The sequence below is a fragment of the Amblyomma mixtum genome, chromosome 2, assembly GCF_055824585.1.
Source record: "Amblyomma mixtum isolate Tamu chromosome 2, ASM5582458v1, whole genome shotgun sequence".
NCBI classification, from domain to species: domain Eukaryota; kingdom Metazoa; phylum Arthropoda; class Arachnida; order Ixodida; family Ixodidae; genus Amblyomma; species Amblyomma mixtum.
Genome location: NC_143013.1, coordinates 290,487,435 through 290,514,567, shown reverse-complemented (window position 1 = coordinate 290,514,567; position 27,133 = coordinate 290,487,435). Strand labels below are relative to the sequence as shown.

Genomic DNA, 27,133 nt, shown 5'->3' with positions numbered 1-27,133 from the left:
GTAACTCTCGGTATTATGTTCGCAGTAACTGCATACCGGTCATAAATAAGCGTGCGTACAGAAGCAGTTCACGCAATACCTGGAAATAAGAGCGACTTCCGACACTTTGCGTAGTATTTTACTCGCGTTGTGCATGACGAAAGTTTTCTGTGTCTTATTTCTCGGCGGAAGGAAGAACTTTTATCTAAAAAGTCTTCAAAGTGATCATGAGGTCACTCCGGAGGAACTGTTCTTAAACGCCGGCCGCGCCGGTTCTCAGCCGGTGGTGAGGCCCCGGTGCACAGCGCTGAGAAGGTACGACGTGTCCTGGCTGCAGGCGGCCAGGTCATCCTGCTCCACGTTGAGCACAGCGAGGCCCATCAGGTGTTTCTTTTTGACGAGTTCTGTCTGCGAGAAAGGTTGCAGTTTCACGCAAGCAAGACACCACGTTGAGACCTAATCACCATAGCAGCTGTGCCAACAGAGTTTACGTAAAGACGCAGTGAATTACGCTCAGCTATAAAAGCCAAGGTTAAGGGACCAACGCTCGGTGGGTAGCTACGTTACAGTTAAGATGCAGTTAGTTTTGAGAAACTGGAAGCGAGTAAGACGGGATTAGAGGATCGATGGAAGAGAAAAATGAAGCGGTTATGCTGGGGAGAGAATTGAGCTATCACAGATACAAAAAACAAATAAAAAAACAACTCGAGAATCAGGACGGCTGAGTGTGCGAGAGCATCACAGCTCTGTTCATAGCTGGGTACTGGAAAAACCAAACAAAGCATCTCACAGGTCGGTTACCATGGTGTAACACGAGATTGAATGACAGATGTTGAGGCATTTTAATTTCGCGATATATTGAAGTCAAGAATTTGAGAGCGACATGCATATATGTACCAGTTGGACACCAGTTTTTTCAGTCATACTCGTTCTTAGACTAGCACTCCTCTACAATCAGGAGCCTCACATTGGGCGGTGAGTTTTGTAGCAGATGCCGTAGAGGTAGAGTGGCACATGTCTCCGCTCTCGACATGCCTCCTATTTCCACAATAGCCTACTTTCGGCCATGCTTGCTTTTACAATAACTCTTCTCCTTCCATGGTAAACACCCTCCGCCCTCGCCACACCGTCCTCCAGTTCCTTCCACGGTAACCATCGTTCAGTTACGTGTTCCTTCCTCAATAAATCGTGCTCTTCCTCCTATTAACTTGATTACTGCGCACCGTTATCACAGAACGGTCGTTTATACACGTTGGCGTTGACGTACCTTAAGGACGACAGACCTCGCGCTTTCGAAGCCAATCCATTCATGCTTGCTGTTGGAGGCCGTATCACATTTCGTATTATTTTCCCACTTCAACGTCCACGATGCCAGTTCTTGGCAAAACTGTGCAATGGAAGAAAGTAGTGTTTACGTCAGACTCTGAACCCGGCGGTTTAGGTATTCGCGTGCTGCAATTCCAGTGAGCACGAAGCCACCTTACGCCCCTTTGAATCCGCCCTTTTCACAAGATGTGGCGCCCCGTGGGGAGTGGTGATAACTCGTTTACTACTGGTTGAAAGCAAATACATGTGGGAGACCCAGGTGCGATCTGGTTCCACGAGGCGGCAGCTGAGCCTGCGAAGTGGCAAGTTTGTGTGCCTGACAGCTGCCGCCATCTGTCGCAGGCACCTGTCACTAACATGAACTTCGCAGCGCAGTATAGGAGCTGGCGGTTTTATTTTCAACCAGTGGAGCTGGGGTTGAAGATGCGCGCTTGCGCACGGCGGCCTTGTGAAAAAGGTGGATTATATGGTTACTTACTGAAATTTCGTATATGCGACATTCTTTACGTGGCTCGCGGCGCAGAATGTCATTTAGTGAACGAGGTGGGGTGGAAAAAGTATAAAGTGCTGAGCTGCAGTGTTTCCGACTAGGCCACAAAAACAGGCTGGGGGATCCATGTTTCCTTCAAGCTATAATTTCATCAGTCACGCATTTGCCCCTATACGGGCACAGCAGGCAGGCGTAGCAAACTTGCAGGTATAGCAGAAAAATAAGTGGCTAGCCAGAGACTTTGCAAAAATATAGCACGCAAAAGCGAAGAACAATTGATATGCAGCCGGCAGCGTCGGCAGAGTTTTAACACAACGCTGAAGTTGCTTATTTTCCCCATCTCAGGCTTCTTTCTTCAAAGGCAAAAGCTTGAGCTCCAGCACCAAAACCGCGTACGCTCAGGGTCCCCTAAATTCCCCTAAGCGCTGTTTCAGTTATGTTCAAAAACGCTGTTTCAGTTATGTTCGGCGTTGTGTACATAACAGAGTAACCGAGGCTTACTTGGCAGACACCACCAGGACTAGCTACGTTTTCTGAGGGCTGGGATTATTCCGATATTGCCTAGACTCTCGGAACCTATACTGCGGATAGGAAAACATATTTTTCTCGAAGCAGTGCCACTTCTCGTGCATTGCTGTGATTCCACGTACAAATTCACGCCTCACTGTGTCACTGCGGTGAAAACTAGTATGCCGCGCTGCATGCGATAATATAGAGTTTTAGCATAGCGCAGGTGTATTAGCGTACATTCTGTACGTACTACAGCGGACCGGCATGATGCCACGCGCAGGGACGAACACGCCGTTACGCATGTGCACAACACCAGACCAGTCCACAATGTACAGAAGCGTACAGTCCCGGTCATAATATTACGGAGCATGCATCGGCGATCGAACTCTTGCTGCACCTTACCTTGAGAAAAATTAGGAGGTAGGCTGGTGCGTTAGCCATCATATCTTCTCTACAGAACTGGCGAGAAAATTTGAAACGCTGAAGCTTGCTTCGTAGTATTTTACCTCACCTGTACGTTCTTGCCAAGCTAAAACTCTCTACAAGAGAGGATTCTCCTGCGTTCTCCTATAATTAAACTTTACACACAGTGTGTGTGCGCATGGGTGTGTGCGTGGGTGTGTGCGTGGGTGTGTGCGTGTGTGCGTGCGTGCGTGCGTGAGTGCGTGCGCGTGTGTGTGTACGTGCGCGTGTGCGTGTGCGAGGGAGAGAGAAAGAGAGAGGTCAAGCACAGCGGAGACGTACTAGAGTGCACAGTTGATCAGATCGCTGCGGTGGGACGCGAGGGGAAGACGCTCACAAAATCCATGCTGCGAAATTGAGCTTCTCTTGAAAGGAAGAAAATGGCGGCCACATGTTACGTCCTGACGTGGTCCGGACCAAATTAGCGCATGTTCCTATGCCAGTCGATCGTCACGAGGTTTGTACACGCGACGTGGTAGTACGTACTACGACGAGGGGCACGTCGTCGGGCGTCGACTTGACAACCAGGTCGCCCATGTCTTCCTTGGCTGGGTCGGCGAAAACGTATTTTTTGCCCACTGTCGACACGGTGGGCACCAACTTGCTGCTCAAGTGCGGTGCGGGGCCCAGGATGAGGTTGAGGACGTCCACCTGTAGAAAAAATAGAGAAACTCGCAGAACAGTTACCGTTGTAAAGTGAGGTTTAGCAACAGCTATTTGCTGCGGTGAATATATTGTCGTTTATTCGCTATTGGTCTTCTCTTTAGGTAGAATGTGCATGACGTCACTGTTTCGTCACTCATGACATCACTGTGTACGAATCACTCAGCGTGGTGCGTTGCCATGGTACATTGCAGAGACGTCATGCATGACGTCACAACATGATGATCAGTCAGCGTAGCGCGTTGCGGTGGCGTAACGCGTGATGAAGCTGCATGCTGACCAATAAACGAGGCGCGCTGCTATAGGACGCCGACGCCGCATAGCCGGGAAACACGCCTTTAACAGCTTTCGCTGTAAAATGCGACAGTCTCAACTGTCCGCCATCTCTCGCAAAGCGCTTCTACAGCCTTCCTGTGCGCGCAGCATTCGCGGCGATTTGCTCACGCAGGGCGCTGCATTTGAGGAGGCACGATTGGCAAAATTACTGCATTGCTGCGCCTGTTTAACGTAGTTCCTAGCTTCAGTAGAAAGTCTAGTTGGGCTGCTTGGTATGCATTTGTCTTAGAAAAGGATTAAATAAAAAATGGAGAGCATGAGCTGCTGGCACACGAGTTGGACAGTAGCTAAAAAAACTAGTGGACAAATACCAATCTGCGCTCTGTAGATGATTTTTCTTCGTGTGTTGCTTCTTTCTCGCTGTTTGCTAACTTGAGTGACAGGTTCACAGAGTGTGCAGACAAGGGTTGACTTTATGAATCGTAAATATGTTTGCAAATGGCTCGGATGTCCACTCCGTAGAAGTAAATGCAATTTTAGGCTGGTCTCCGTAGACGTTGAGAGGCAGGTATATACGTATACAGTATGCATGCGTTAAAAAGCCGCGTGTCCAGCCATCAGACAAACAAAAACTATAAAGTGCGCTGATCATCATTTTGGTATCGCCGGTACACCACCGGAGAGGCCATGCACATTATCCCTTTGTGAAGCCCAGTAATAGGTTTTCGACTATAACGTCATCCACTGCGCAACACATCTATGTGTGCACACCGAATGTTTGTCCCAGCCCTGCTAATAATTTAGAACAAATAAAACAATCTTATCCCACGTGTGCGACGAGCAAGGAAATTGGTCGTTTTCGCAGTCTTGGTGCGCCATCTAGGCTGTCTAGTTTGCTTTTTGCGCTAGAAAAGTTATACAAGGGCTCCAAGCGCACAAGTGTGACATATTAGTGAGTTATGACATATTCCAGTCGACGATACGGAGCAATTTTTCTTGTTTTGCGAAACCGAAGAACGTGTTTCAACGGACTATTTGGATCCTGATACTGAGTTCTGATTGGACCGCTACGGGTATCGTGCTCCTTCGCGGATTCGGAGAGCTCCTACGGATCGCCGATTGGAATGAGCCATTTGTAAACGGCATTGAATGGCAACATCGCGCTGCTTTTCAGCAGTGTATCGCAACTTACAGGAGTCTGCTTTGCACTCAACTGATCTGTTTGCTATAACTTCTCAGGCTGTTCTCGGTGGATCATTCGAATGCGTTAGCATTTCCTGTTACTGCTGATTTTGTTGTTGCTCAGCCTACAGGGTAGGACGCGGTAACGTTAATGGGTTAAGGCCCATACATGCGGATTTCGTTATTCTCCGCTTTTGTATCATAGATCTCTGAGAGTCCTCGTAACACTCCTTGCGCAGTGGTGCAGCGGTTAAACGATGCGCCACAGCCCCGGCAGGTGGCTGTTTCAAACACAGCCACCGGTTGGGCTTGTGAAGCTCAGTTGCTCTTCCTGAGCAACTTCTCGCGACCAATCATTAATTTAACGGCTGCCTGCCACGGTGGGTAGCTTGCCCACAACCCGATGGACAGGTTGTGATGACGTCACAAGGTTCGCATCACGTCACGTGTCAAACATGACAGCGGTCGCCATTTACGCTTGCAGAGACCGTTATAATGCTAACGCAATGATAAGCCAAGACATGGCGGGAATGCACGCGAGATGGCGCGAGCAGAACGAGAACGATGAGCTTGCTGCACGCACCAGGTTTTTGTTGAGCGCGTTGATGTTGCCGCCCGACTCGTACATACAAGGCGGGTAGGCTCTTCCTTGGACCACGAAGTTGTGAGTCTCCACAACGATGGCGTCCAAGTCGCTGAGCGATGAACATAAAGCAAAAGGTGTCAGGAGTGCCTGCTGTCAGCAGAACAAATTTAATGAAGAATGCTGTTGGCTTGAATGCTACACATGCTGCCATATAGAATTTGACGAAGCAAACTGAAGGTTGGTTGGTTGGTTGGTTGGTTTATGGGGTTTAACGTCCCAAAGCGACTAAGGCTATGAGAGACGCCGTAGTGGAGGGCTCCGGAAATTTCGACCACCTGGGGTTCGCTACAGGATTCAGAGTAGATGGTCTCTTCCGTCCCGCCTCCTGTCCCGTCTACTTTGTATCCTGCTGACCGCAAGGTCGTGGGTTCGATCCCGATCACGGGGGGGGGGGGGGGGGGGGCGTATTTCGACGGAAGCGAATTAAAACAAAACCCGCGTGGAGTGCAGCGTCAATGAACGTTAAGGAAACCCATAGAGTCTAACCAAGAACCCTCCACTACGGCGTCCCTCATAGCTTGAGTCAATTCGGGGCGTTAAAATCTCCCAGTAAACAATCCACTATACTTTGTTTTCAGTGTTGTGTCTTCAGTTTGCCCTGGCGCTATTTGTACCAAAGCTGGGTGCCATAATATTCCCCGATGGAAGCAGCAGGAAGCGTTAATTTGGTGCTGAGGAGTAGTAAATATGGCAACACTGGCTCATCTCAGATTGCAAAGTTATTTTTTTAAAATTGATTAGGACGATCGCGCTTCATTCCTCGCGCTCTTCGTTCAGAGCACTGTGAGTCAGGCGACACCTCAAAGTGAGTAGAGGCAAATCAGCCGCTACTAACCCGCCAAAGGAGGTCCAGTCGTAAGATTCGATGGAGGCTGGCAGTACGTGAGCCCATATCTTGAAGCCCTTGTTGGCGACGTCTTTGTGTAGCGCCTACAAACGTACGACATAGGAGTCCGTATCATTTCCCGTGCCTAGGGAGTGCGAGCCGCGATAGCTGTTCTGTGTGTCACTAATATCGTGAAACTCCACAGAAGCGATAATGAGATTGCGGGATCGCGTCACAGATGAAGGGACGAAGTGAACTAATTAGCGAGTGAGTAACTGAGCGAGCACAAGAGTGAATGAGTCATACGTGAGGAAGGGAGTGAGTATAGGAAATGTGATCGTATATCACAAGAACGCATAAACAGCGACACCAGGCACTTTCCCCACAAATGCACGCAGATAACGTGTATGATGCACGTCTACAGTAGGATAAAACTTAAAAAAAAAACAGCACTTAGTACTATGGACCATGGGTCGCGGCGCCCTGCATTATTCTGCTGACTAACAACAGTAAATTAAATTAGTTTGAAATGTTTTACTGTATCAAATAAGCCAGAAGCATCACATTTGTTAAGCTTACAATTTCGACTCGTGATTAGCTTCTTGTTTAGGTAACAAATAATTAAACAGTGGACTACGTTCCGTCACGGAGGAGTTCTATTCGCCTGAATGTGGGCGAAGCTTCATTGCGAGCTTTAGTTGTATCCGACTATAGTATTCCTTCGCCAACAACTAGTATTCCTTACTCATTGTTTAGCGATTAGAGTTGCTAGTCCGCCCAAGTGTTTGTTCCTTGTCGTTGTCCGTGTGTGTGTGTCTTGGTACTCTCCGTGTCTATATTAGTAGTGTTTTATTAAAATAATAATTAAAAGGAAAGATTTTTGCTAGTCCCGGCATCTGCCATCGCTACTGGAAGCACTTGAGCTGGGGCAGCGCAAAAATAAAGGGATTGTTGGCAGACTGGAGAAGTGGAATGAAAGAGGTGAGGGGAAAGCCAGAAATGATAGCGAGGAGAGAGGCAGTGCACGCAAGTATTCTATATATACAATAACATATGTACAGGGTGTCTATACTCCAGGTCAATGTTCTGTGGCACTACAGCAGAGGCCAGAAAGGAAAGGGAAGACGACTGGTCTTTGTCCCCGCTCCGTGGGGTGTGGATTGTTCATTGTTCGAGCTATGGGTGCGGAGGGGTGTGTGTGGGGGGGGGGGGTCTGGAAGGAAGGAAGGGAAAACTTTATTTTCACTAATGCTTTTTCCTGCGGTTTGGGGGCATCTTCAGAGACGTCTCGGTTCTATCCCCAGGAGCCTTCTCTGTCGAAGTCGTCCTCCTCTAACCAATGGTCGGTTGCCCTCAGTCCAGGGCTCCGCTGGCCACTGCCGCCCGTTGAGCTCGCTGTACCAGACCTTGTTGGTCTTCACAGCGGTCGCTGGACAGCAGTCTCCCACTGCTCCGCACTCGGGTTTTGTATTTTCGGGACCACGTCTATGTTTTGGCAGGCCCATGTGAAGTGATATAGAGTAGGTTTTTCGTCGCACCAGGGACATTTGTCCGCGTATATCGTAGGGTGCATTTTGTTTAGTATATGTAGGTTTGGGAAAGAGCATGTTTGTAATTGCCTCCAAGTGACAGCTTCCTCTCTGATGAGAGATTTATGCGGCGGGGGATATCGCATTCTTCTGCCTCTATAGTTTTGTAGTATGGCCGAGTATTCCCTGGGTGCTGGCGGGAGTTCCAAGGTCTCGTCGGATGCTCGGAGGGAGGCTGGAGAGACGGTGCGGGGTCGCTAGGACTGTGGTAGCCCACTCACCACACATAAGGAGAAAGGCCCGCTTCTTTCCTTTTCCTGGTCATAGCCTCTGATGCAGTGCCACAGAAAGCTGACCGGTAGTACAGTGTTGGGAAAAGTCTTCAGGCGTCGGATACAACTCAAGAACGAAGCAGCAGATGACCCTCAAAGAGGCTCTCCAGACAATGGGTTAATCCCCATTAATCTCCCCACCCCATGCGATTTCACTCTGGTAGGTCCACGGGGATCGGTGAAGGAGGAGAGTGGGAGAATCGGTCGACGCCATTGGCTGGAGGGGCTACTTTAAGGTGCATCTGCAGCTTTGTTCTTGAGTTGTATGCGGCTAGTAGCATTCACTAGTAGCACGCGCACTGCCTGCGCCGCACTCATTGCCTCGTAAAGGACGATCTCCTTTGCCACGTCCCCGAGCGGCTTGGTGAACACGGCCCCGTCCCATCCGGTGTAGCTGGTGCGCAGGGTGTTGATGAGCCCCACTAGGAGCGGGTCCGCCGCCGTCGTGAACTGCGGAAGTGCCGCGAACCGCAGACCGGCCAGCACTTTCAGGTGAGCCGTCTGCTTCAGCGCCAGCCAGTCGGCGATGCCGTCCACTGCGAGGGCAAGGCCGACGATTAGTTCCAACGAGCTGCTACTGCTCACTGCACATATATATAGTTACAGTAGTTTGGTAGTTAAGCACAAAAGCCGATAAAGCTCTCTACAGATTTTTTATGCGTCAGCATTAATACGCCTAAGCGCGCAGAAAGTTCCCAGCTATGGCGGCGCGTGAAGCCTTGAGGGACAGAATTCAAAGTCAGGAAGGGATTGAGGATGAGCGGGTTGGAGGAGACGGGTGGCGAGAGGGAAACCGGTCGGCAATCGTAATAGAGGGGTGGGGACAGTGGTAAAGTGGTACAGCGTGGTATACTGTGATGGCTCTATCTCATCGGGCGAGTGTAGAAGGGAACCTCGATTAGATGACCTGCCATGTGGCTCATGGACTATCATACGGCATCAGGTAATATCCTGGGGGCTATTTTCGTGCAGAAAATGAACCAGGCACCGGTGTTGTTTTTATGTGTCTTCCACATAAAGTGGTCTTCCTAATCAGCGGCCGCGAGTTCAACTTCCTAAAGTACGCACCTTCTTGAGGCCTTTATTTTTGCACAACCGGTGGCGTACGAACACATCGCGGAGGTTAGCGGACAGACAGCACATGGGAACGTCAAACAAGAACTATAATTGTTCGTCTCCGTTAACTTCAAAAATGCTGCTATGGGCTCCTTGTTTTACCTTTTAATTTCTCTTTTGGAGTACAATACCTATCAAAGAAAGAATTGGGCGTGGGCAGAGCATGAAATGAGATGGCAAGATAACCGATGCTCATTAAGGGTAACGAACTGAATTCCAAGAGGAGGCAAGCGTAGCGGGGGTGGCAAGAAATTAGGGTGGTGAGGGTTGAGGTAAAGATGTCGCCGGGGATTCGGCGGCCGCAGCTCGCACAGGGCCTTATTAATTGGATAGATATGGGAAAGGCCTTTGTCCTTCACTGGGCGTAGTCAGGTGGATCATAATGATGATGGATCTAGCCTTCTCGTTACTGGGTCTGTTTCATCAGTTTTTGTTGGCAGACACCACAGTGGTATCAACCATATCGGAGTTTATAACCGGTACGCTGTCGATTTTACTGTCCACAGGCGTCTTGATAGTCCAACCACCTAGTTTTGACCCAGTTCTGACATGTCCTATTCGTCTCAGTACCTTCTGGATAACTCACTGACCAATAGGTGAACGAGGGAGAGGTTAGTTTCAGCAGCCTACGTCGATGGTGACTCGGCTCACCCAGGAGGAAGTCTCAGCTACAGCTATTTCTTTAAAACACAAAACGTTAGAAAATTCTACAATGAAAATGTTCTGTAATATGTTGAGTGCTGCTGGTGGCTTCCGGCGCTTGGAGTCAGGTTCTTCATACGGACGCAGAAAAATTTAGAGGGGGTACTCTGGTAATCTAAAGTTCGGTGAGGCGAAAGCCTTTCCCGCAACGCTCTCCAGAGTCCTTACGCTCGACAAGGAGCATTGCATATGCGTTGGCTGGAAGTCGACGTAGCATGTGGATGGGTGGCCGCCACTATGAGCCATTAAAGGCGTATGCCTTAATATCACGGCGCTCACCGGGCGGCGTTGCGGCCCCTGTCCGCTCCTGGATGCTCCCCGTGGCGTCGATGTCGAGGCCGTCGTAGACTACGTAGGAGCAACACTCGACGCACAGCTGAGTCCGAGTGAAGGGAAACTTGTGCTTGGTGCTCATGGTGGGGTCGTAGTAGCACAGAGCCGCAGGACTCGTGCTCGTCGCGTTATCCGGCGCTGCGCCATAAAAGAACACGGCCAGCTTTCTGGGACATGCTCGATGGATGAATGAAAGATAGGAGCGTCCCCTTTGAAACGGGGTGGCAGCAGTTGCTATCATCCTCGGCCTTTTTTCTATATATTCCTTTACAGGTGTTTTAAATATGTCTATAAATTCGCCATTTTCTTTACGCACAATTTTAATGCGACACTTCTAACCTTGGTTTGGTTTGGTTTATGAGGTTTAACGTCCCAAAGCGACTAAGGCTATGAGAGACGCCGTAGTGGAGGGCTCCGGAAATTTCGACCACCTGGGGTTCTTTAACGTGCACTGACATCGCACAGTACACGGGCCTCTAGAATTTCTCCTCCAAAGAAATTCCAGCCGCCGCTGCCGGAATCGAACCCGCGTCTTTCGGGACAGCAGCCGAGCACCATAGCCGCTGAGCCACCGCGGCGGCTCTTCTAACCTTGTGTCGCCTCGCTGCTTTTGAGCCACCAAACTTCCGATCGCTTTTTGTAACTTCCACCGCAGATTCATTCACACAAGCATTCTCTAAACCCCAGGACCTCAGGCAGTGTGACTGTGCCTGTATCGAAATCCGGATGAATACCATGGATGGATGGATGGATGGATGGATGGATGGACGGACGGACGGACGGACGGACGGACGGACGGACGGACGGACGGACGGACGGACGGACGGACGGACGGACGGACGGACGGACGGACGGACGGACGGACGGACGGACGGACGGACGGACGGACGGACGGACGGACGGACGGACGGACGGACGGACGGACGGACGGACGGACGGACGGACGGACGGACGGACGGACGGACGGACGGACGGACGGACGGACGGACGGACGGACGGACGGACGGACGGACGGACGGACGGACGGACGGACGGACGGACGGACGGACGGACGGACGGACGGACGGACGGACGGACGGACGGACGGACGGACGGACGGACGGACGGACGGACGGACGGACGGACGGACGGACGGACGGACGGACGGACGGACGGACGGACGGACGGACGGACGGACGGACGGACGGACGGACGGACGGACGGACGGACGGATGGATGGATGGATGGATGGATGGATGGATGGATGGATGGATGGATGGATGGATGGATGGATGGATGGATGGATGGATGGATGGATGGATGGATGGATGGATGGATGGATGGATGGATGGATGGATGGATGGATGGATGGATGGATGGATGGATGGATGGATGGATGGATGGATGGATGGATGGATGGATGGATGGATGGATGGATGGATGGATGGATGGATGGATGGATGGATGGATGGATGGATGGATGGATGGATGGATGGATGGATGGATGGATGGATGGATGGATGGATGGATGGATGGATGGATGGATGGATGGATGGATGGATGGATGGATGGATGGATGGATGGATGGATGGATGGATGGATGGATGGATGGATGGATGGATGGATGGATGGATGGATGGATGGATGGATGGATGGATGGATGGATGGATGGATGGATGGATGGATGGATGGATGGATGGATGGATGGATGGATGGATGGATGGATGGATGGATGGATGGATGGATGGATGGATGGATGGATGGATGGATGGATGGATGGATGGATGGATGGATGGATGGATGGATGGATGGATGGATGGATGGGAGCGCCCCCTTTGAAACGGGGTGGTGGCAATTGCCACCATGCTCAGCTTTTCTTTCTTTACTATTTTTTGTTTACTGTGTTGGCAATTCTCATTAAGATTCGCCATCATCTTTGCCTACGGTTTCCTACAGTTCTAACCTTATGTCACATCTCTGCTTTTCAGCCACCAATCCTCCAATCGCTTTTTGCTAACTTCCACTGCAGATCTATTTACATGACCATTGTTATCTTTAAACCCTAGGGCCTCAGGAAGAGTGACTGTGCCTGCATCGACAACCGGATGGATTCTATCACATTTGATTATGAGGTGTTCAATTCAATTGTTCAATACCATCACATCACCAACTACCGCCATCTGTCGGCTGCCAGTAGCGAACACCGCGTAACTCGATGGGTATGTTTTCACTTGTGTTTGACTAAAGAGTACGATGAAATGGTGCGCGACGCTTCTAACCTTATGTCACCTCGCTGCTTTTGAGCCACCTTCTCTACCTATGTGCTGCACAATACCACTTCTAAAATTCTTTTCGCGCTCGCATCGACTAATTCAATCAGCCATAGGAAATCAATGATTGGTACCAAACGGTCAAAAATTCCCGCGACAATTTTCGATGTTCCGCACCCTGCAACACGTGGTGGTGGGCGCGTAAAACAGAAGCGTTTGTTCAAACTTGATGGACTGGAAAGCAATGAAAGTGCATTATTTATTCATTCGCCACTTGTACTTTGCCTAAGGCCTTCTCGATACGGGCAGAGAAACTTGCTTTACCTGGACAGCTGTATGATAAGGATTGTGTTCTTCCGGATTGATTTCATTCCTATCGTCTTTCCGCGTGGCATATTGTTCCATTCTCTTGCGGGGTATTGACTGGTTTTAAATGGCTACAAAGGTTCCCTCTGATTCGGTGGTCGGATTCTCTTGTGTAAAGTGCTCCCAAAAATGGATCTTTGACAACTTGTACGGACCAAATTACTTTAGGAATGGCGCGCTTTGGCCGAGGGGTTCTTGCGACATTAGGATCAAATAATCATAATCATCATCATCACCATCATCCGAGTGGCTGATTCCTTGTATTGCGGATAGTCAAAGATGAAGAACCGAAAGTAATACTCTTCTTTCTCCCTGGTATAAATATATTTAGTTAGCCACATTGACATACTTTCCGGGGTCAGTTTTTACTTCATTAGGCAATTTTTGCCGTCCCACAGATTTATGTTAATGAGTTTTGTTGCATTTTAATATTCTACTCTGCTGTATAATGTCACTTTCATTTTAGTAATGCGCTACCTGCGTTATCCTCTCGTAAATGGCCTCGAAAAAATGCATGAGAGTTTAAATTAGCAACAAAGGAATGAACTAAAAATAAATAAGGCGCCCCTAAATATATACTGAAATATTATTTCGGCAAGGCATAAGCACGAGAAAAAGTGTGCAAATTCACTATTTAAATTAATATTTCCCAGAAGCAAGCGGCCATCATCAAACAAAAAGTGGTAGTTAAAAATGAAGTGACTGCATGCTTACGTGGTGGAGAAGCTGCGAATAAAACACAAGGAGAAAAATACCCGATAGTGCATTTCACATTTGCTCAGCCGCCGAAGCATTGGAGAGGTCAGTGAACTATAAGAAGGAATATACGGCGTAGTAGTTGCAAGAATGCGTAATAGAAAATACACTTCAGAATAAATGGGGTGTACAATATCATAGCGGCAAAAATTAAAAGAAACAAAGCAATAAACTAGCACTGAGATAGCGTCATCTCAAAGGAGCGCGAACAATGCCTGAGAAAATGCGCATAATATGCCTTAATTGTGGGAATGTGCATCCAGCTGATTGATGAGCATATACTTCGTAAGAGCGATTTTTAAAAGGTGTCTGCGCGGCAGTTAGCAAGAGCGGTTTTCGTCCGTGATCGGAACTTGAGGAACGATAAATAGGTGACAATAAGACAAGCTGCTGCAGTTGGTTCATGTCATCCAAAGGTAAATTAACAGCCTAAATGAAGAATGAGACGCCACGTAGTCTGGTCTTCATTCGGGTCTAGCCTTTTATTTGCATTGCTAATATACCTTTAAACGAGCTCTATGACACGATTCAAATGGTGATTGCAGCAGGTTTAACGAACAGGAAGTAAACGTTTACGACGTGATGAAAGACACGCTAAGTCTCTAAACCGCATTGATGTTATGTTGGCTGTTGGAATATAGTTAGACAATGCGAAGCTTTATAGCATTATTCCAGACCATTTCAACCGCAGAAGCATCATCATAATGCTACCGGTATCTAAGGTAAGCAGTATAGTTTGCGGCAACCAAGGCTTGTACACAGAAGCAACTAAAAGGAAATAGTAGCTCTAATGAGCTTACGTTGCAAAACCTTAACGTGCCATTAGCGTTGCTAGTCACTTCGTGAGTATGAACTAAGGATATCAAAGTTGAAGGAATGATTAATCCAATGTACCTAGGCTAAATCGGAATGTTATTCGCTCTACACAACGAGGCACCTTGATCAAGTAAGGAGAGGCATCATTTCCAATTTGTTAATGTTTATTTCCCTATCGCATTTCATGTTCCAGAGTGTTTTTTAGTTGTACTGGCTCGTATGCGAAAAACCAGTCAGTGATGCAGGTGACTGGACAATCCCTATAAAACGATGGGCATCCAGTTCATGTTAGCCTTTTGTATACTGTAACTGCTCGCTCACGGTGGGCCCATGCTGATGGCAATAGCAGCAACCTTTTAAGGCATTACAGCTGCACTGTGTTTCTTAGAGATGCCCTTCTCCCCGTTTCCTTGGCCTAAGGGCTTTCTTCTTTATATTCCGGGGATTTTGCAACCATCACTCTAAACTGGAAAGAGTAAAGAGGGTGTAAACTGCCCTGTAGCACACTCACTTTTGTAAAAGGGAGTGCGCTAGAGGACCGCTTGTTCCCTTTTTACTTCCATATGGACGTATTTGTGTTGAGTGCCCATGGCTCACGGACTCATTCTCGCGCCGTGGCCGGCACATTAAACGAACTTGTAGATAACAGTAGCTCAGAGATCGAGACTTTCATTGCGGGAATCAGCACGATACAAAGGCGCCAAAAGAGTACGAAGGAGTGACTAGGGCAAGACCTGATGCAACGAGTAAGCACTCAACTGACTTGTCTTGTCGGTTCTTTAATTGCCTCGTTGTAACAATCGCTATGGGAGTACCGCAGTTTTCAGCTTTTGTCGTCTTGTCATCAAGGGCTGTTCGCACTGCGTCTCCTGACGATACGAAATGCAAATTCATTTGCAATAAAAGTGTAATGTAATGTTATGCCTTGTAAAGGAAGTGCACCTCTGGTGGTCGATATTGATCAGAAGCGCCCCTTCAGTACGGAGTATGTCACAGCTCATGTGCAGCTTCGGGACGTTAAACACATCATACCATACCATACCATACCATACCATACCATACCATACCATACCATACCATACCATACCATACCATACCATACCATATAATGTCAGACCATACCATATCATACCATACCATACCATACCATACCATACCATACCACACCATACTATACCATACCATACAGTACCGTACGTTACCATACCATATCATACCTTTCCATACCATACCATACCCTATCATACAATACCATACGTTGCCATACCATACCGTATCATGCCATCATCGCACACCGAGGGACAAACAATATAACACGGCGTATTTAAATAAAGTTACAAATAAAGGAAGTGAGGAGAACAGGCACTCACGCGCGAAAGAGATGAGGTAGGCGAGGATAGCGATGAGCACGAGTACCACGAGGAAGCCGCTGAAGATGACGTACACAATGTACGAGAATGGAGTCACGGAAGCGTCCTCCCTGCATCGACGGATCGACGCTTAACTTTCCACCTCTGTTATTCTTTTTCCCGCAACAAAATGCCAGTTTGCATTGGGGTCTACTTCGGTTGCGCTTTCCGCTAATCTGGACATGGTTCTTGTTGAGGGCAAGAGGAATAAAAAATTTGCTGTGGCTTAGCTCAGCTAGGCCAGGATATACATAGCGAAAGATACGTTAGGCGCCAAGCGTAACATGCTCGGTGCCTAACAACTATGGCAACCGGTTGCTAGGGTTGCCATGGTTGCGGCGCATGCGCAGTACTGTCCTGCTACGACCGCCCGTGACGCGCCGCTCACTAGCCTAGTGTAGCGTTCGCTACAAGAATTGGCAGGGCGATCACGATACCTAATGCGAGAAAGCTACGACAACAGCTGCAATTACCCTCGATGATTACTTTGGCCGTGTTACTCAAATGAATGCTTTTACTGAGTGGTTGGAGGCGGCGGGGGAAGGTGGCTGGTGGGTGCTGCTTCTGGTGGGCAACTGGCCATCTCAATGCGTTCTGAATACGATTTCGCCGTCGCTTTTTCATTTCCTCTGCTGTGTGGGCTTCTTGTTTGTGGAGGTCTTGTTGAGGGTAGAGATAGGTGGGTTGAGAGGGGGGGGGGGTTGCGTTTCTGGAGGGAAGAGGCTTCACCTATCGAGGCTTCACACGGAGAGAATGCCTTATCTTTACACAGATAACGTCGGCATTTATGCCAACTGCCACTTTTACTGCTCTCGCAGTATAAAAAAAAGAGTAACTAGGAAAAGGATTTTCTCGGTGTAATTTTTTGTTGCACGAGATACGTTAAACATGCATTCAATTTCTTGATGTGGGAATTATATTAGACGATTAAACTGAGAGATGTTGCTTTCACATATAAGGGGGCGAGATGACGAAATTTGCGGAATTTTTTATCCCTTTTTCTCAAAACCAGAATTTGGTTGCACCTCACCAAAGGCGCTACCAATAGAAACCCCATCCCTGCCTCCTGTGAGTGTGCTCTGTCCATCTACCGGTCTGAAGATGAGCGGAAACTGATTGAAAGGGCCGCCCGGACGTCTGCAGATACTGGAGCACTTAGGGTGCCTCGTATGGCGCGCGGATATCAAGGCACCCTAGGAACCCCCCTCTCTAATACCCTCGCACGAAGGCTGTTAGGGGTATTGTAAATAAATACATTAATAAATAATGGGTCCCATCTGGAGGCAGGAAAACCGAACATGAAGGATATGTTCGAGAACTCTGGAGGGTCTCGAACACTTTCAGCGGTATAAGCTTTCTTCCCTCGCTCTCTGTTCTCTGCAAAAGGATCCTAGGCTCCCTCCTCGCACACTCTACACAGGGATATGCCTATATGGGAGTAAAAATGCAGTAAACTCTGCTCTTACGCACTTCCTTTTATGCCTCTGAAAATGTTCGAGACCCTCCAGGGTTCTTACTATCTTTTGCCCCTTTTATAACAGGCACTGTGCTAGAGGACAGCTTATTCCCTTTTCACTCCTATATGTTTAGAGTATGGAGTGAAGTCTACAACCGTTTAAGAAGTCGATATACGAAACGAGACGGGCATCGCAGAACATAAGACAGAAAAAGAAGAAAAAAAAAGATGCCTTTTGGACCGTCTGCCGATCCACTCACACTTCGACTGCTGGCGGCGACACCCCTTCGAACTGTTTGGGGAGGCTGATGGTCTTCTCGAACCATGCCTCATCCTCAGTGTCCGGGAACAAGACAGCGCTGGAAGTGACATTCGTTCGGTGAGGAATAAAGCAGCGCCTGTGCGCAGCCGTAATTGCACAACGAAGCAAGTAGCAGAGCTCATGCAGTTTACAGTGACGAACCGATTTTATTGAGACAGTCATGACGCCAACACTGCTGCAGCTGAGTGCTGAAGTTTTCGATATAGGGGCACATGGCGAGTGACATTTAGCGTCACAAGCGCGATTACTTGTATTACTGACAGCGTATCTTTCATCGGAACCATGTGTCAACTCTTAATGAGACCGGAAATTTCAAGGAAACGAAATGGGTATTAGAGAATTTCTTTTTAGATATTTCGTTATAGAGAAGTACAATAGATGCCTCGGTGCATTCGTTAGAATGACCGTCTTTAGAAATGTTCCCAGTACGTACAGCCGGCCACATCATTAGCTGGCGTGCGTGACGGCCGCGTTTTCCGTGCTCCTGTAGCTTATGACGGAGCAAACTTGCGCAAATATCAAATTTAAGCAGAGGCTCACTAAGCCCGTGCTTAATATAGAGCTTTCCGCAAGTTTGCTTCATCCCAGAGATCAGGAGCACAGAAAAAGCGGCCGTCGCGCACGCCAGCTCAAGATTTGGCAGGCTGTACGCATAATGAGCGATGCTGCTCCGGCTGAAGCATGGTTCGACGCTGAAAGGATTACTCGACACGTGCTTCAATCGGACCACGCTTCTCGATACACAAGGATGACGGGACACACATACCCGGCTAGGACGGCCTCTGCCGGGGTCAGCCTCCTCGAAGGTGCCCTGCTTACGCTCTTCCTGGCTTTCGCGAGGCCCGGCTTCGGAAGTTGCCTGCGTGCGAATGAGATGCTTCCAGGAAATACTGCGCGATCAGCAATGTGACTGTGTGTACAGGCAAGGGAGTCCTAAAGGAGTATTGACACCTAACATTTGGGGGTTGTTTTCTTATTTGTAATTATGCGAATGACATTACTATACATGGATTTCCACGTGGTATCCTCTGGCGACCGCTACACACTTTATAGTCGAACTTCTTTTTCTTGCTGTTACGGTTCCAACAGACGAACGATGACTGTAACGTTCAAGTGTGGTTATAAGTCACGTGAGGCACGAAAAACTGCAACAGTCACTGCTTCTAGACTCGCTGCCATTCCGGCTCTTGAGGAATCCTGGCTTCAGCACTGTAGTGAATTAAAACGATGAAGCAGCGATTATATGGGCGTTTTTCCGTGCCTAATGCGACATATAACCACACTGTGACGTCACAGCCATCATCTGGCTGTTGAAACGGAAACAGAAACAGCAAGGCAGAAAAATTCGATTATAAATTATTTATTGGTCGGAGGCGAATAGCACATGGTGATTCATGCATAGTAGTGTCTTCCGCATCACTGTAGACAAGAAAACGTGCCACCAAAATTAGGTGTCTATGCTCCTTCAAGAATGGCTTTCTCGTACAATAACCGAAAGACAGGAGTAGCTTGCGAATAACAATAGCTTGTCACGCGACCCTTTTAGTTAGGTTATGGGATCTCACTATGTGATGATGCTACCTCGTGCAGACGACACCAACGACGAGATGTCTAGGGTGGGGTGGGGAGAATGTCCCCTACCCCACACGAGTGCCCCCATTGCCTAACCGCAAAAGTTTCGCCTGAGAGGTCGCCCTTCTGGCCACATGGACCAGCTTCTTCTTAATAGGCGTGCCGTACTGGAAGGGACGGTCGAAGGACTCCTAGACTGAGTATCTGTCTCGGGGAAACCTCTGAAACAACAAATTTTCCTCCTCCTCCTCGGTGACATAGCCAGCGCCTTTCGACCAGCACCCACAAACAAAACTATGCCGTTGTCGATGCCTCTAACCTATACGGCGGCGAAGTTTTCATTACTTTGAAATGAAATCATCCGTTGTCAGCCAGCAAAGTTAAACTTGATTAACATATCCATGCCTTTAAAAAGAGCGGCATGGGCGGGCTCAAGCAAACATAACACCGCCTTCGTCATTGGGTGGTCCACAGTCTTTCCCGTACGGTATAACACTTCCAGGTGATTCACGCTATGTCACCAAAGCCTCACCACACAGACACTGAGGTCATCGGCCTGCAATAGCCGCCTGAAAGTCTCGAGGCAGCAGCCACGAACTAGAAGCCTATTCCATGGACGTACTTTTCGAGCTTGATTCTGGACCTGAGAAATATTAGCGTTGTTTTAAAGCAGATTTCATACACACATCTCCCTTAATAAAGAGACCCTGAGAGCAAATTGAGGCTGGCTTTGATTTAAAGCGTTAACGCTTTATCAAAACAGGTCTGAAGAGACGAACCTCTTATGAGAGAGAAAGGAGCGATAGATGAAGGGCAGATGTTGCCATTACCGGCCGCTTCCACAGGTACACCATACGGTAATGTGAAGCGAACTGTTTTGTTGAATATAATAAAACTCTAAAAAATTACGTGCCCGAGTATTAAGATAAATCTTTGGTAGATACGAGATACTAGTGCACGTTTTCACATGCTAAATTAAGCGCCTGAAAACTCACCGCACTCGAAATACTAAAAGTGTTAACGTGTCAAGAATCAACACAGACATTATAACGGATGTCACAATTTTAAATCGTGGTTGCGGGAAAAATTGTAATCTTCACTTCGAATTTCTCAGAAATAGGAGCGTCTTCACGTGCTGAGTAAACGTTCACAGAGTTACGAAAGGCCCTGCGATAGAATTGTGCTCGGTGCGAGTTCTTGAAGGAGCTGTGTTTAAAGTATACCTTCAACTAACCTCACTGAAAAGAGCGTGCGACGAGTGTCACCTCCGTTTTTGCGTGGGCGTTTCTGAAATTTCAGAAATGGTTTGTGTTCAACGTAGCTGGAACCTAGCTATGCCAGCGAAAGCCCTGTTAAGCAGGGCCTCCGCTGTCTGAAAACAAATGCCAAGATAAAGGGTCAAAGGTCAAGGTCATACACCCTTGGTCATAGTCATATGATCACGGGGTCATACTACCATAAATTGGGTCAATCCCCACGCAGTTAAGTTCAATTTGACCTTGCGAGGCAGGCATTGAAGGTCATTGTCGATGTGTGCTCAGTGCCTCAAATAAAATGTGAAGGTCAAAGGTCAAGAGTCAAGGTAAGGTACCCATTGGTCATAAGCACATGATCACGTGGTCGTACTGCCATAGCTTGGGCCATACCACCACGCAGTTAAGTTCGGTTTGACCCTGTGAGGCATTGAAGGGCATTGCGTCATCCACATCGAAATTGGAACCTGCCCCCCAGGAGTATAGCTCTCACTCTGAAACGGAAGCTCGCATATTTGCCTTACACACCTTCCGATGCAAGTTAGGGGTGTCGTTATCCTTTCCCGTCCCTGCCAACGAAGATTCACTTGTTATTAGACACTTTCCGACGCATCACTGCAAGCCTGCAACGATCCATTCGTGGGGACGACGAACACCTATGCAGCAACAATCGTCTCTGACATGAAAGCACGAAGAATACAGCGCAAATAACGTCAAGTGAGACGCCGCCGGTTGAGTTCCATCAGCTCTTTAAGCGCTTACTCTCCCAAAACACGAAGCATCCCTCCCCAGTTCTGTCAACATTTAGGACAAACGCTCACTTTGGTTGGTCTTCATCCCAGTCTTCTGCCTCCCCGTCTGGCGGTGCAGTAATCTGGCTTGGCGGTGCAGTGCTTCTGTAGAAACCAGAATCACAGTCACGTGAACAGTGCGCAGTATTTTGGCGCAATAAGTAAATAGCTTATAAGGGTACTTGCACCGCCTGAGTCGTAATCGGGCTGCTCAGAACCTTTTCCATTCTTCTTCTGCGCGGAATCGCCTCGCGGCCACGCCCCTGCGCTCGAGGATGTGTGCTCCTGATGATGGTCGTTGTGACGTTGACGACAGCGTCTTGGCTGAGGAAAAAAAAGCGCGCAATTTTATCCATGGGTATAAAAAAAAATTGCTAGCGTTTTATTTTGATATATTCCTTTGCTGTCGGCACGGCGCCAACGATTGTGCGCGCGGCTTTTCTAAATTTTTCTTCGAAGTCGGCTACATTTCAAATTCCTGCTCAACAGACTAAAGGCGTCATTTTTTTTTTTGCTACGAAAAGAATCGCTTCACCAAGACAAGAACTAAAGATGGGCGTATCGAAGTACTACGGCGCGCCCAAGAGGTGCACTGATGATGATGATTTCCTCAGTCTTAATGACTTATACCCACGGCAGGGGATTTGCCAGGGCTCATAGCGGTTACAAACGCACTCATGTACAAGGAGCCGAGTATTTTCATAATTTTGGGACTTAGAGCTAGAATGTGTACAAAACAAAAAATAGGGAAAGGAAAAAGCAGTGTTATGCTATCACTTCTTCCTTCTCTGACGCGGTGGACTGTTCTACTAAAGGACGCTGCAGCTGAGATTTCATTGCGGGAAATACTTCGGATGGTAAAGAAACCAACTAAAGTAATTGACCCGGCGTAAATGTGTTTGATAGAAGAATATGGCTGAAATTCCGCTACCTAGAAAATGCGTGAATTCCTGAACTTTTCGAGGCGTTCCTGTTGTTTTTGCGGTAATAGAGGGCTCTAAATATACACGCGCAAATTTTCTGATTTTTCTAGACATTAGAACATTTTTCATGTCAGAAAGGTTTAAATGAATCCGTGCTTCATGGACAACAAATACCTGTGTGGTTACTATCGGTTAAAGTTCAATTCAGAGGAGAAAAAAAACACAACTTTTCCACGGAATGAAGTATTTCCGAGCATCCGGGTTTGAACCCAACTGCGGCGGCCGCATTTCAATGGAGGCGAAACGCAAAATGCGCCTATGTGCTGTGCGGTGTCAGTGCACGTTAAAGATTCCCAGGTAGTCGAAATTATTCCGGAGACCTCCACTACGGCACCTCATTCTTCCTTTCTTTTTTCCCTCCCTCCTTCATCCCTTCCCTTACGGCGCGGTTCGGGTGTCCCCGAGATATGTGAGATAGTTAATGCGTAATTTCCTTCCCTCAAAGGCCCTTTTTTTCTTGGCGGTCATTGCATCGTTGTATCCCATTACTGCCAACGTATGAGCAAATTCGCATATGATACTACTTTCATGTGATTTCGTCCCATCGTTGCTTTTGACTACAAACTATTGGGAAATGCGTATCCGAGCAGCCCTGTCCACTCTGCTCTCTAACCATGAAAGGAGTAAGACGAGAGTAACCTGTCCTCTAGATTACTCCCTTTAATTGGAGAGTATGCTGCCCAAGCCCAGTGATAGGTTTCCATCACTTAAAGTACAGAATACTTAAGGTTGGCAACGGAAACAGATTCCCTCTTCAAAACATACGAGGTTCGAGCTGCTACGAAGATTTTAACCGAGGTTTCAACCTCTCCTATTTGCTAACCTCAGGACCTCCGATGACGCGTTTAAAAGCCGCCTCCTATTGCTAACGGCAGCAAGCTAATATGCTTTGCAGTGGTTATACACCTCCGCTGTCAAGAGTGATCATTCCGGATATTTAGTGATTGAAATACACTCCGGTACTCGGGCAGGATACCCTGCTCCTGAAAGAGAGTGCGCTAGAGGACAACTTACTACCTTTTTACTCCCATATGAGCGCATTCGTGTTTAGAGTGTGGATAATGATCCCGTTACTGCTACCGTCGTAAAGACAGAAAAAGAGGAAAGGGCGGGATGAATAAACGCCCAACTGCTATCTCGTGAGTGTGTGACAGCGTGAGTTCAACAGTGAAACTGATCTTTGAAACCACTTTCCCTTTGTTACGCAATAAAATACTTGTTGTTTAGTGATAAACCATTTTTCGATTGCTCAGGCCTTGGTCCTGTGCACTTTACCTATGTGTTTGCGTTGAAGGCCGAATGCGTTTGCTTATGCATAAACTACAGGAAAATATTGTCACCTCAACATATCTTTGGAACATAACCGTGACCTCATAGCGGAGCCATCGCAGTCGCGCACCATGGCCCTGTTGGAGATGTCGAGCCCATCGGTCGTTCTCATACGGCACTTGGAACGCAGCCTTGGTTGCAGTTGGGTCGTGGTGGAGTACCCAGAGCACTGAACACAGTGAGAATGCGATTTTGTTCATGAACAACAGCGGACTGCTCTCTTTCAGATAGTAAAAAAAAGCCTAACAGGAAACAAAACCTTATAGTTCTCAGTGCGGCCACCAGGTGGTGGGGGGCTTCTATTAAATTTAGGCTGTCTCTATCACTGTGGTCTGGATGAAGCTTCCTTTGCCAACTTTGGGGTGCGTCGGTGCAAGGAACGCTGCATCAAGGCATCCCAAGCAATAATGCCTAGGTTATGCTAATATAGCGGTCAGAATAAGTATGTCGCAACGGCCCGTTACAAAGAGAAAAGCCTCGAGCTATAAACATCATCTAAAACCGTTGGATACAAAGCAGGAAGAGTCACATATTTATAACTAGAGACATTCGAGAATGCTGCTGCGAAAGTAAAGCCGTAGAGCCTGATATAAAAGGAGAAAGTAGGGAAATATCTCACGAAGTCCTCTAGGATGGAAACGGCCGCAACGGTGTTGCATAGAATTACTATGAAAGTAGAATAATGGAGAAGAATGCGGGCCCATTTGGATGTATGATGTTTTAACACGCTAGCGTTAAGGAGCTCGTGTTGAAGAAAATCCGATGTCGACGTCGGCCTCGTCGGCGTCGGGGTCGTTGATCGTGAGCTAAAAATTGACGAAACATACCGAGAGAAGATCTTGGACGCAAGTGGGCCACCCAGGTCAGGCAACCTGACCACCTGCTCACCGGATTCACCGGAGGCCACCTGCTCACCGGATTCAGAGAGAACTGGGCACCGTGGCAGATGGCTTTTGGTTTGATTTATGGTTTATGCGGGTTTTACGTCCCAAAGTGGCCCAGGCTATGATGGACTCCCTAGTGAAGGGCTCTGGAAATTTGGACCACCTGGGGTCCTTTAACGGGCAGTGACGTCGCATAGTACACGGTCCTCTAGAATTTCGCCTCCATCGCAATTCGACCGACGCGGCCGGTATCGAACCCGCGTCTTTCGGGTCAGCAGTCGAGCACCATAAACACTGAGCTACCGCGGCGGCCGACTGGTGGCTTTTAAATTAATGACTGGTTGCGAGAGATTGCTCGGGAAAAGCAACCTGGGCCGCACAAGGCTCACCGGTGGCAGCAGCTGCCATCGCAGGGGGGCCGTGGGCCCACCGCTCAACATCTGCACCTCTGCGCTACAAGTGGCGTGAGGGCTCCCAGGGGTCTACGAATGCGAAGTAGAGGATGACCAATTCTGCATATATGGGCATTCACCCATTACGCTATCGCGTCATAACATTAGGGCGGCGCTTTTCCGTCTGTCAGCGCAGCTATACCCGGGCAGCACAGGTAATAGACCCAATATTGGTAATGTATTGGCAAAACTGGTCGTACAGAGGAGCACAGTGAAACTATCCATTATACTGGGCCAATTACGAATGCTGCTTGGTTAATTCCTTCAAGTCATCCAGCCTGCTGTTCAAGATTTTCTCAAGAAATAACACAACTCATTTTAGAAATAGCCATGTATTGTAATGTATGTGACCCCACCTCAGAATAAGAGTCGTTAGGGACAATACAGTCAACTTAACATAAATGAGTGTAATTAAGCGAATTTGGCTGCTGCTTCTCCGACGAGCGGCAATTGACCGTGCGGAGATTCGCGTAAGAGAGTATAAAAGTGGTTTTTCTTGCACTCTTTAACAAATCCTCAGCCGTCTAATAAGTTGAATTTCTTTTTAATGCGAATTCCTACTTGGCTATGTCGGCGGGGTCGTGTCCGCAAAATGTATCGGCAGGAGTTATGGGCAACTCAGAAGAGGTAGCGTCAAACGAGTGGTTGTAATCTAAAGAAGATTATGTGAGGATACTGCGCAAAAAAATAAAAAATTCTAAATTGGATGAATAGTTAATTAATTGGAGCCAGAAATCTTCAAAAAATAGTCGGGGCTAGGGCAAAAGTGGCGCCAAATTTGCAAATGCTGGAAGTGTGGGACCACGTGACCGGCAGTGTGGGCGGAGCCTAGCGCCAAATTTGAAACTCCGGAATGAATACTGAGATTAAACGAAGGAAAATGTGCAGTTAATCGAATTCAAATCAATAAGTAATCATTATAAAAATTGTCGCGTGAATTATTATTTATTTGTGACGCTGAGTGTGCCGAGCGGCATAAAACGTGGTGTTAGTCACGAAAGGTAGAATAAGTTACAGAAGTGCATGAAGCGCGGTTGCGTGTAAAAAGTCACATAAGGTTCGGGCGTAAATGTTTTTAGTTACCCACACGTTCAAACTAGAGTCATTGTTTGCAGACAGTCCTGCCTCTTGAAGAACTCGAGCGCGCACCAGTGAAGTTCCGGGACAGTGAAGTGTCGCGTGTATTAAGGTCAACTAAGATGCATTAATTGTGAATTAAGGAGATTTATTATGAATTAAAGGGAATCAATGAGATTTAAATGTAAATTAATGCCATATTAAGGTAAATTAAAGTGAATTAACTGTGGAATAATTGCAAATTAAGGTGAATCAAAATGAATTAATTGTGAATACAGTGGGTTTTTAAGGAGCCAATTAATAACAAGAAAGCAACTAGAAATGAGGAGGCGTCATTACTTCAGCATTACTCCAATGCGGGTTACCGCAGTGATCTCGAATTTTTTTTCGTGACATATGCAGCCGCCAAGCGACGTACTTTCAACTGGGCGAGTTGGTTCACAATGTGGAAGAATTGCTGCGAGAGACCAGATAGGGAAAGAAATACTCACGTGCCCAACACAAGAGGGTACCAGGCGCTGCATGGCTGTCCGAGGGTTGTCAGCGCCCGGTGGAACTTGACTTTCCTGTGAACCCAAACATTGCGATGCTAGTGAAGTGCCCCTGTCCTCTACTAAATCTGCAATGAAACCGCAAATAGACGACAGCCTATATTTAGATGCTATTCTGAGCGCGGAGATAGGTTGATGTTGACACATCGGAAGTGAACTTTCGACATCTATGTCTGAGTGGGAAAGTAAATAAACAGTATCCCCACTAGACATTTCAATCTCATATCCTTGCCTCATTCCAGTTCACATCCTGCACGATGGTTTCGTCCACTCATCCGTCCATTGCTTCGAATTGCGCTCTGCCGCCGGGAATAGTCTCACCTGCGGGCTGTTTTCACGAAGTTCGACGGGCATTTACACCCCATACACCCCTGTTTTCAGAGCAAACAATTGAGCTAACGGCGAAAATCTGGTGCGCCCAAACAATTTTGCACAAGACATTTTCTTTAGTAAACGCCGAATGTGTGCCCGCACATTATCTAAGGAAGAAAAACA

General features: G+C 47.9%; 1 protein-coding gene across 1 annotated transcript; it reads right to left on the bottom strand.

The window, feature by feature from the left end:
- Positions 1-255: 255 nt before the first annotated feature.
- On the bottom strand, positions 256-26,611 carry LOC149364418 (uncharacterized). Its single transcript, XM_089568692.1, has 13 exons — positions 26,579-26,611; positions 24,502-24,581; positions 21,393-21,467; positions 18,513-18,605; positions 17,685-17,783; positions 15,930-16,039; positions 10,319-10,510; positions 8,543-8,805; positions 6,370-6,464; positions 5,472-5,583; positions 3,254-3,418; positions 1,247-1,366; positions 256-387 (listed from the first exon to the last, which is right to left on the bottom strand). Exons 1-13 carry the CDS (start codon positions 26,609-26,611, stop codon positions 256-258), a joined length of 1,569 nt encoding a protein of 522 aa, XP_089424818.1.
- Between the last annotated feature and the right edge of the window lie 522 nt (positions 26,612-27,133).

What these genes read in the sequence shown, in the direction of transcription:
- LOC149364418 (XM_089568692.1), bottom strand. Translation starts at nt 26,611, where the DNA reads ATGCAGCGCCTGGTACCCTCTTGTGTTGGGCAC. An exon ending in AGGGGCCGCAACGCCGCCCG is followed by an intron (nt 8,806 to 10,318) that starts GTGAGCGCCGTG and finishes ATATATGTGCAG; the next exon opens with TGAGCAGTAGCAGCTCGTTG. An exon ending in CGAGGTCTGTCGTCCTTAAG is followed by an intron (nt 388 to 1,246) that starts GTACGTCAACGC and finishes CCTTTCTCGCAG; the next exon opens with ACAGAACTCGTCAAAAAGAA.